The sequence below is a fragment of the Nicotiana tabacum genome, chromosome 14 (genome assembly GCF_000715075.1).
Source record: "Nicotiana tabacum cultivar K326 chromosome 14, ASM71507v2, whole genome shotgun sequence".
Taxonomy (NCBI): Eukaryota; Viridiplantae; Streptophyta; class Magnoliopsida; order Solanales; family Solanaceae; genus Nicotiana; species Nicotiana tabacum.
Window position 1 is genome coordinate 36,051,261 of NC_134093.1, and position 10,507 is coordinate 36,061,767.

At 42.8% G+C, this 10,507-nt stretch overlaps 2 protein-coding genes across 2 annotated transcripts; both read left to right on the forward strand.

Annotated features, from left to right (window-relative positions):
- Positions 1–4,019: 4,019 nt before the first annotated feature.
- On the forward strand, positions 4,020–6,584 carry LOC107797942 (uncharacterized). Its single transcript, XM_075230056.1, has 3 exons — positions 4,020–4,823; positions 4,945–5,266; positions 5,590–6,584. Exons 1-3 carry the CDS (start codon positions 4,020–4,022, stop codon positions 6,582–6,584), a joined length of 2,121 nt encoding a protein of 706 aa, XP_075086157.1.
- On the forward strand, positions 6,585–7,010 carry LOC142168887 (uncharacterized). The gene has a single exon (XM_075230057.1). It carries the CDS (start codon positions 6,585–6,587, stop codon positions 7,008–7,010), a length of 426 nt encoding a protein of 141 aa, XP_075086158.1.
- Positions 7,011–10,507: the final 3,497 nt, after the last annotated feature.

The following is a 10,507-nucleotide window of genomic DNA, read 5'->3' on the forward strand; positions in this document are numbered from 1 at the left end:
TGCTGGGGAATAAGAACCCAAAATCTTTGGTTCAGGGTTCAGAATTAGAGCTTAGAATAACTGTTATACTTAGATTTTATTTATTATCTGATTTTTATGTGTTTGAGCCTAATGTGCTAAATACCGCTTTTTACTGCTTTGATATTGCTTGAACTGTATATAAACTGTTACGACACCCTCTTCTCTTTGAGTCTTCTAAATCTTCTGGGAAGCGTGCGCTTCGCATGATTTCTTTTCTGCTAGAATCATACCCCTAATTTTAGAACGAGGATCGGACAAGTTGCAAAGCTGGTGAAGCTTCTGTATTCCCGATACGCTGCCCCCCCCCCCCCTCTCCCCAGCTCGAGTTGTCTTCTCGGGTAAGCCATGTCTAGAACAACACACCCGGGATCTAAACCTAAAAATAACATAGCCTCATGCCGGATCCCTAGTAGGAACGTTTATTTGCATCACGTGCATTTGACTTTGGAGACTCAACACAGGAGTTGGGTCCATCTAGGACAGGTGTACCAAATATAAAGGACCATCCTGATGCATTTTACGTGCTACTTGTGCATATATTTTTTTCGGCTTGCATGTTGATCGGCTTCTAAAATAGGGAAAGGGAACCAAGAAAAACCAAAAAGTGAGGTAGGAGAAAAAAAATTACCCGATTTTGAAAATCCAGGTATTTGAAAAGTACTGAAACTCTGTCGAAATTTTGAAAAAAAAAACGTCATTTTCAAAATAAGTCATGTTTTCCTATTGCGCCAAAACCTACCGAACTACGCGGGTCTGATTCTCACCGGATGTGAGATACGTAGGCAACCCCTATCAGGCCCGACCATATTTTTTCAAAACTAACCAAAATAAGAACCTTTTGAAACATGATCATCACCCGAGGCCGTTCTTGTCAAAACAGCCTTAAAACATTCTCCTGGAGCGCCGGAAGGCTGTTTTCACAAGAATAGTCACAATGTAAACCCAAGTCAGTTTTGTCTCCTATAACTAACCCCAGTTGGAAGAAACAACCCTAAAAACTTTTCTCAAGTGCTGAAGGGCCGTATTTGCCCAAAAACAAAAACCTTTTTGTTACGAAATTTACTGATTTGGATTTTTAAAATTAACCACTTTGTGTTTTTGGAAAGTATGTCGGTTTTGATCTTTGTCCTCAATTTGTGTGTAGAATGAGCACCGTTGAGAATGTACCTTTTCGGGTCGTAGATGAGATTCCACTGGGACTCCACATGTGGTGGAATGACCTGGGGTAGGTCAGCAAGCGTTATGTGACAAAGGCTTTAGGTGGGCTCACCGGGCTTCTGAAAATTAAACCAAGGGTTGATATAATTGAAGCTTTGATATCGTTTTGGGACCCGACGCACAATGTTTTCCACTTCTCTGATTTTGAGTTGACCCCTTTGCTAGAGGAGATGGCAGGTTATGTTGGTCTTGACGGGAATCTCAGGCACTGATATCCAGTAGCACCAAGACCTGTAACCCCTCATAAGTTTTTGGACCTTCTGAGCATTAGCCGGCAAGTTAAAGATTGATATTTGGCCAAAGGATTTTGCACATTCCACTTCTTATATAGCCGGTATGGGGATCCCCGAGGATTTGAGGCTCTGGACACTGGTTTGAGTCATCAGGGAAATAAAAACAAATGGGAAACACACAGAGGTTTAGCTTTCGGAGTTGCATTTTTAGGCACTCTGATATGCCCAAGGAGTGACGGACATATAGAGCTGGGACTTGCAGGAATGGCCGACTTTATGGTCAAAAAGGCCAACGGCACTCTTATACCGATGATTCTCGTGGAAATCTATTGAGCTCTAACCGCCTGTCGAGCTGGGACAAAGTTCTTTGAGGGTTGCAACTTGCTTTTGCAAATGTGGCTAGTGGAACATCTTTGCCATCGCCCGAGGTACATGAATTACGGTCTGACCAGACTCGATTGCATTGAAGAATATGAAAACTGGGTAAACGGTCATGAGTTACCGGAGGGTACTGAGGCTTTGTTCGCGTATTTGGATTTTTTGACCGCAAACCGAATTGAGTGGACTTTCAGCTGGCTCACGGTCAATGAGGTTATTTACATGTTTGTCGGAGTGCGCTTTCTTTTATTGATGGGACTTCGGAGTATTCAGCCATATGCTCCGCATCGAGTCCTACGCCAATTGGAAAGATACCAAACAGTCCCTTATGATGAAGATTTGAGTCCATAGGTTATTGAATTATGCCCAAAAGCCGCATTCCCAGAAGAAAAGGTTCGCCAGATTTGGCACCAATGTAGGTTTCTGGAGCCACAGACTAAAGTACGGGATTGTTCCTCGGGTGAAGTAGAATCTAACTATACAGCCTGGTATGGTAAGATAGTTCGAGTCGATCAAGAAAAAGAACAGCCCGCCAAAAGACCCCATGTCTAACAATTCACCGATGGAGCGCGAGAAAAGTGGATTTGGTTAGCTAAAGAGAAGGAATACCAGGCCACCATAAGCAAGCTAGAGGATCAAATCAAAAACCTCAAATTCAACAGTAATTTGCAGGCTGCCGAGGATGAAAGAGAAAAGAAAAAATTGGCTCGAGAAAATGAAGCCCTCCGAGCTCAGATTCAGAAAATGAAAATAGTTCTGAAAACCCGGTAAGAAGCGAAAAAGATGAAAGACTCATAAGCAATCTGAGGCGAAAAGTTCATGATTATGGGTTTGATTTGACAAAGGCCGAGGAAGAATTGGCAAAAGCTCGGGCAAAATTGGCGAATAATGCAGAAGAACGGGCAAGGTGTGTTCAACATTTAAAGCAAAAGTATGATAGAGGGGTCGCGATCTTAGGGGAAAAACTAACTAATCTCGAAAATAAAATGATCCAACAGACAAAGGATTTCAAAGCTGAAAGAGAGAATTGCTATACATTGATTTCCCGATTGGAAGAAGATATACAACAATTGCAAGACCAAAACCATACGGCCACGCAGGTGTTGGAGGCCCGGTCTCAGCAAATTGGATGCTTGCTCCAAGAAAAGGACGTCATTAGAATGAGGGTTAAAGAAATCGCTGATTATGTCGCAATGAAATGCCATGAATGCAAAGATATGACCAGGTCCGTGTTCTTTGCTTCTGTAATGACTTTTTTCCGTCAGGTGATGGATGATTTAGAGTACCTTCAAGAAGAGATTGCACGCAGGCTCGCGTCGAGACCGACTGATGTACCACGGGACCCCGGAGTAGTATTGGAGGCTATTATGTATTTCTGATTTTTTTTTATTTATTATTTTTGGTTTTGAGTCTGTATTTTACCTTTTCGAGTCTGTTTTTTTCCGTTTTGAGTATGTATGTTTAATCGTCAGTATTTCCAAAGTCTTGGTAATAGAAAAACCAAAAAAAAATTATTTAATGAAATATTGAAAAAAAAACAAAAACCAAAATTTTCTTTTCTTTTATTCTGCATTTATTTCCTGAACTGCGTAATGATCTGATTCATGCGGCGTCATGATACGTAGGCAATCCCCATTGGATTCGATCGTAGCTATAGACAATCTGAGTGAAAAATAAAGAGAAAAAGAGAAAAGGAAGGAAAATTGAGTGAACAAGAAAGAAAAAAGAGTGAAAAATAAAAGAGCGAAAACAGCAATAAGGGAAGGAAAAAGAAATCAGGATTCGAAATTTGAGAAAGGAGATAGTAAAGCCGGGATGAAACATACAGTCATTGCAAAGACATTTAGAAACATTTAACTGTTTAAGTGCATTGCATCCCCAATATGCGATTCTTTATCTGTTAAATATCTCAAACTAACCAGATTGTTGTGTGTGCAAATATCAAAGGTCCTGTTTAGGTGGTTGGTTTTGTGGTAATCTGGCTTTCCATCCTTACTTCACGAGATATAAAGGCAGTGTTCTCCCCAATATGCGATTCTTTATCTGTTAAATATCTCAAACTAACCAGATTGTTGTGTGTGCAAATATCAAAGGTCCTGTTTAGGTGGTTGGTTTTATGGTAATCTGGCTTCCCATCCTTACTTCACGAGATATAAAGGCAGTGTTCTTATGGCCTCCGAAAGTCATCTACCAATTATTGAGCCTGAGGATAGTCCGATATCGGCTATTCCACAGTCAGAGCCCGCAGCCGCCGAAGAAAATAGGAGGTTGCGCGTCTGCATGTTAGAAATGTGGGACGCTTGGTCTAATGGCAAAGAACCGCCCAGTATAATCCCCGGATTTCCTGAACTGCTTCCTAGGACGAGTGGAACCTCCAATGTCCCCATCCCCGTAACTAACCCATTTATCCCGTTTGGGTACCCCACTATATCGGCCAATTTCACCGGTATGCCTTCTGAGGTTCGCCCCCAGGCACCGTTTTCAGAGGCACCTTCTACATTATTCACCGCACCACCAGTCTCTACTACGGCACAGCCAACAGTTCCCAAGTCATGCTTCGAGCCTTCAGCTTTCACTTTTCAAGTCCCGCAATTTCAACTAGACAATGCTCATGTTACCCCAAACTCTTACCCTCAGCACCCGCAGTTTGAGTCTCCTATGGAACAGGAAAGAGCTTTGAGAAACCCCAAGCAAGAAGAGATGGTTCGGAAGATAAAAAGCCTCGAACAAACTCTGAAGAACATGCAAGACCTGAGTGGCCAAAATAGTGTCTCATACTCCGATCTGTGCATGTTTCCTCCTGTTCATTTGCCCGTTGGCTTTAAAATGCCAAAATTCAAAAAGTACGACTGGCACGGAGACCCGATCGCTCATTTGAAAAGATATTGCAATCAGCTGAAAGGGGAAGGTGGAAAAGAAGAATTTTTGATGGCCTATTTCGGGGGAGAGCTTGACGGGAATTGCGTCAGAATGGTACATAGACGAGGACATCTCCCATTGGCATATATGGGATGACTTGGCCCGAGATTTCGTTAGGCAATTTTAATACAATATTGATATAGCTCTAGATAGGAATTCTCTGACCAATTTCAAGAAGAAAATCGCGGAAAGCTTCCGTGAATATGCTATCAAGTGGCGTGAGCAAGTAGCCAGAGTGAAACCGCCTATGGATGAGACAGAAATGGTCAATGTTTTCTTACAGGCCCAAGAGGCCGATTACTTTCAGAACATGATGTCTGTCATGGGCAAACCTTTTGCAGAGGCCATAAAAATCGGAGAAATGGTAGGAAATGGCCTGAAAACTGGCCGAATCATAAGTCAATCTGCTTTGAGAGCCACCTCCCAAGCCATCCAGAACGGCTCGGGAGGTTTAGCAAATCGAAAGAAGAGGGAAGAAGGAGCCATGATGGCTTCAGGTTTGAGAGGCCCCCATCGATCCCGCGATCATTCTTACCTGCCTTCCAGAACCCCACAACACTACTACCTCCATCAAGATGCAGCATATACCGTGGCACCGCCTCCCTATGCGGTGATGAATGACAAACCTTATACATGGCCACAACAACACTACAACCAACACCGAGCTCCACCTCCAGAAATAACCATTCGTACCAAGCTCCATATAACTCTCGTCCCCCACAAATCAATTACCAACATAATACACGCCCTCGTGAGCATCCTAGGAAAAATGACTTCACCCCTATTGGTGAGTCCTACTCTAGCCTGTTTCCAAAATTAGTCCAGATGGGTCTATTGCAACTTGTGCCTCCAAATTGGCAAAATCCAAAATCTGCATCATACCGGCCCGGTACCAGGTGTGCCTATCATTCGGGGGCAGAGGGGCATGATACGGAGGATTGTTGGACTCTCAAGAGGGCCGTTGAGAATTTGATAGAACAAAAACGAGTGGTGCTGAGAGACGAGGAAGTCCACAATGTGACTAACAATCCATTACCGGCCCACAATAATGGGCCGGTCATTGGAATGATTTGTGATGATAAAGAGTTTTATCCAGCTTTGAAAGTTATCATCGCCATTGCTGATTCAGAGGCAAGACCTAAAGCGGCGGCGAAACAAGCCAGAAATGAGAAGAAAATCACTCCAACTCCTCAAGTTGCAGAAAAGGCTGTGGAAACAAATACTGGGGCAGCACCTGCTAAGGACGCAATTCTCTATGTTCCTAGAGCCCCAAGGAAAGAACAACTCATATTGAACACTCCCAAAATATTTGAGCAGAGGAAAGTCACGTTAAATGTGCCGAAGTTGTATGTGCCAAAAGGGACTTATGTGGCGCGGGGGCCGATAATTTTACCAAGGCTGACTGAGCCCGTGGTTATTAGTCGTGCACCACAGAGCCCTATGAGAGGCCCCACTGCAGTCCCCTGGAATTATAGCAAAACAATGGTTACTTATAAGGGGAAAGAGATTATGGGAGAGGTGAACGAAATGAACCAACCTAGGAATTACCACAACCTAGAAGAGCAAAAGATGTTAAAACTGAGCAAGGATAAATGGTTTCCGCCTAAGAAGCCTGTGTGCGCTGAGGAAGCAGAAGAGTTTTTCCGAAAAATGAAAACTTCGAAATATGCAATAATTGACCAGCTCAGGAATACTCCTTCCCAGGTTTCATTTTTATCTCTATTTTTTAGCTCAAATGAACATCAGAAGGTACTCCTGAAGACATTGAATGAGGCATATGTCCCGGTTGAAAATTCAGTTGAACAACTGGAGTGAATGGCTGAACGATTCTTCGAAGTTAATAAGATTTGCTTCAGCCGTGATGATTTGCCCCAAGAGGGAGCCGCCCACAACAAATCCCTTCACTTGACTGTCAAATGCGAAGGTTATTATATGAAGAGAGTCATGCTAGATGGCGGGTTTGGGGTCGACATTTGCTCTCTCTCAATGCTCCAGAGGATGAAAATTGGAACAGAAAGAATTCGGCCAAACAATGTCTGTGTGCGCGCTTTTGATGGTGTCAAGCGAGACACAATAGGGGAAATTGATTTGATTTTGACCATTGGCCCTGTGGATTTCGAAGTAACTTTCCAGCATCTGGACATGGATACTTCATATAATTTTCTCCTAGGAAGACCATGGATTCATGCTGCAAGAGCTGTGCCCTCCACTCTTCATCAAATGGTCAAATTTGAACATTAAAACCAAGAAATTGTTGTCCACGGGGAGGATGAACAATCCATTTACAGGGACTCTTCAGTCCCATGTCTCGAAGCTAGAGAAGGAAGTGAGCACATTGTCTACCAAGCCTTCGAAATTGTGATCGCCGACCAATGCGAAGAAAGGCCCCCGTTCCCTCAACCTTGCTTATCTAATACCTCAGTCATGGTTGCCACTAAAATGATTAAACATGGGTACAAGCCCGGAAAGGGGCTCGGGGTATCTCTACAAGGCATCATAGAGCCCGTTACTTCAACCGCCAATGAGAAGTTCTTCGGCGTAGGTTTCCGAGCTATAAAGGCCGATAGAAAATGGGCTGATGAGCGTAAGAAAAATGGGTGGGTCTTGCCTCAGCCCGTTCCGCATCGAGCCAAGTCATTTATTGATCCCAAATATGTAGAAGAAGAAGAAGAAGAAAAAGAGGCCTTCACGACCGAAGAGATTGAGGATATTTGTGAAGCCATGAAACAAATTTTGTATGAGTCCCACATGGTCCAGCCGGGGGAAGGAATGAGCACTGCTGAGGTGTTATACATAGGACCAAATGCCAAGCTTCAGAATTGGAAAGCTACCCCATTCCCTGTCAGGCGGGAATCCCGGTAGTCCAGTCTTGCCATTTTTTCTACATTACGAGTTATTTCAGGTTGTAACTCGAATGTTTTTATTTTATTGTCTTTTGATTTTGATGTAAACCCTCTTATCTTCAATTCAATGAAATGAAATCAATATTTCATCGTCAATGGATTTTTCCTTTTTCTTTATTCTAATTTTGCTATTTTTCTTATCTTTTCCTTTTCAGTTCTAATAATGCGGACTTAAATAACATGACATACTTGCGGATTTCATGTCCAGATCCTAAAATGTTGTCTAACTGTGAAATAATGAATCAAGATCCAGAATATGATGAAGATGAGGCTTTTAGGGAAATAAATCGAGAATTGAAACAATTTGAGAATAAGCCTAAGCCAAACTTAAATAAAACCGAGCCAGTTAATTTGGGCAGTCCAGAAGAGGTCCGAGAAACCATGATAAGCATTCACGCCGATGAAAGAACTAGGGATGCATTGATCTAATTTTTGTTTGAATTCAAGGATGTGTTTGCATGGTCCTATGATGATATGCCAGGTTTGAGCGTTGATTTGGTAGTACATAAATTGCCAACTTATCCCGGTTACCCACACGTACAACAAAAGCAAAGAAAGTTTAAAACGAAAATTAGTGATAAGATCAAAGAAGAAGTCACCAAACAATTAAAAACTTGTGTGATTCGGGTGGTCCGATACACCACGTGGTCGGCTAATGTGGTCCCAATGCCGAAGAAAGATGGGAAAACCCGAGTGTGTGTTGATTATCGGGATTTGAACAAAGCAAGTCCCAAGGACAACTTTCCACTTCCAAACATTCATAATTTTGTTGACAACTGTGCCAAACATAAGATACAGTCTTTCATGGATTATTATGTTGGGTACCACCAGGTTCTGATGAATGAGGACGACGCAGAAAAGACGGCTTTCACCATGCCGTGGGGCACTTATTGTTACAGAGTTATGCCATTCGGTTTGAAAAATGCCGGGGCAACTTACATGAGAGCCATGACTGCCATCTTCCATGACATGATGCACCGGGAAATTGAGGTGTATGTGGATGATGTGATCATTAAATCCAGAACACAAGAAGGCCATGTGCGAGATCTGAGAACGTTCTTTGAGCGTCTGTGCAAGTATGACTTGAAATTAAATCCAGCCAAATGTGCATTCGGAGTTCCATCTGGGAAACTTCTGGGGTTTATAGTCAGCCAGAGGGGTATTGAGTTAGATCCGACAAAGATAAAGTCTATTCGGGATTTTCCACCTCCGAGAACCAAGAAATAGGTCATGAGTCTGCTAGGGAGATTGAATTACATCAGCAAGTTCATTGCCCAGCTTACTACCACGTGTGAGCCCATATTTAAGTTGCTGAAGAAAGATGCAGCGATCAAATGGACAGATGAATGTCAAGAGGCTTTTGCCAGTGTTGTTTCCACCCGAGCCAGGAAGACCTTTGTTCTTTTATTTGATAGTCTTGGAAAATTCCTTTGGATGTGTCCTGGGGCAACATGATGTGACCGGGAAGAGAGAGAAGGACATATACTAGTTGAGCAAGAAGTTTACCATTTATGAAGCCAAGTATACTTTGTTGGAAAGAACTTGTTTCGCCCTAACTTGGGTCGCCCAGAAGCTCAGACATTATCTTTTGGCCTACACCACATATCTCATAACTAGAATGGATCCTCTGAAGTACATATTCCAGAAACTAATGCCTACGGGAAGGTTAGCAAAATGGCAAATCCTGCTCACTGAGTTCGACATTGTCTATGTCACCCGTACAGCAATGAAAGCTCAAGCCTTGGCGGATCATCTAGCTGAGAACCCGGTTGATGATGAATACCAACCCCTAAGTACTTACTTTCCGGACGAGGAAGTAAATTCAGTTGAAGTAATTCCAGAAGACACCAATGCTTGGAAAATGTTCTTTGATAGAGCTGTAAATGCAAAAGGTGTCGGGATTGGGGCAATTTTGGTTTTGCCCACCGGTCAGCACTATTCGACCACAGCCCATCTTTGGTTCTTCTGTACCAACAACACCGCTGAGTATGAAGCCTGAATTATGGGAATGAATATGGCAGTTGATCTGGATGTGGAAGAATTGTTAATCATGGGAGATTCAAATTTGATCATTCGGCAAGCCCAAGGTGAATGGGAAACTCGAGATATCAAGCTTATCCCATATAGGCAACATGTGGAAGATCTTAGCAAACGATTCAAGTCCGTCGAGTTCAGGTATATTCCTCGATTCCACAAGGAGTTAGCTGATGCATTAGCTACTTTAGCCTCAATGCTACCGTATCCGGGCAATGTCCATATTGACCCGTTGGAAATCCAAATTCGAGAAAGGCATGGTTATTGTAATACAATTGAAATAGAACCAGATGTACAGCCATGGTATCATGATATCAAAAGGTTTTTGAAAACAAAGAAATATCCTGAGCAGGCTAGTAGAGACCAAAAGAGAACCATTAGAAGGCTTGCCAGTGGTTTCTTCTTGAGCGGAGAAATCTTGTACAAAATAACTCCAGATCTGAATCTTTTGAGGTGTATAGATGGCCTAGAAGCTAAAAAGATCATGAACGAAATGCATTCGGGAGTATGTGGACCTCACATGAACGGATATGTCCTTGCAAAGAAAATCTTCCGGGCAGGTTATTACTGGATGACCATGGAAAAGGATTGCTTCAGTGTTGTCCGGAAGTGTCATCAGTGTCAGATACACGGTGACCTGATTCATGCATCGCCTTTAGAGTTGCATCCTATGTTAGCACCTTGGCCGTTTGTTACCTGGGGAATGGATGTCATTGGGCCAATCGAGCCGAAAGCTTCAAATGGGCATAGATTCATCTTATCGGATCTAATGAGAGAGTCTTATCGGTGAAAACCCTCACG

Coding starts and splice junctions, on each gene's coding strand:
- LOC142168887 (XM_075230057.1), top strand. CDS start 6,585: ATGGCTGAACGATTCTTCGAAGTTAATAAGATTTGCTTCAGCCGTGAT.
- LOC107797942 (XM_075230056.1), top strand. CDS start 4,020: ATGGCCTCCGAAAGTCATCTACCAATTATTGAGCCTGAGGATAGTCCG. Junction 4,824..4,944: donor ACGGGAATTGCGTCAGAATG/GTACATAGACGA, acceptor ACCAATTTCAAG/AAGAAAATCGCGGAAAGCTT. Junction 5,267..5,589: donor AGGAGCCATGATGGCTTCAG/GTTTGAGAGGCC, acceptor TTCCAAAATTAG/TCCAGATGGGTCTATTGCAA.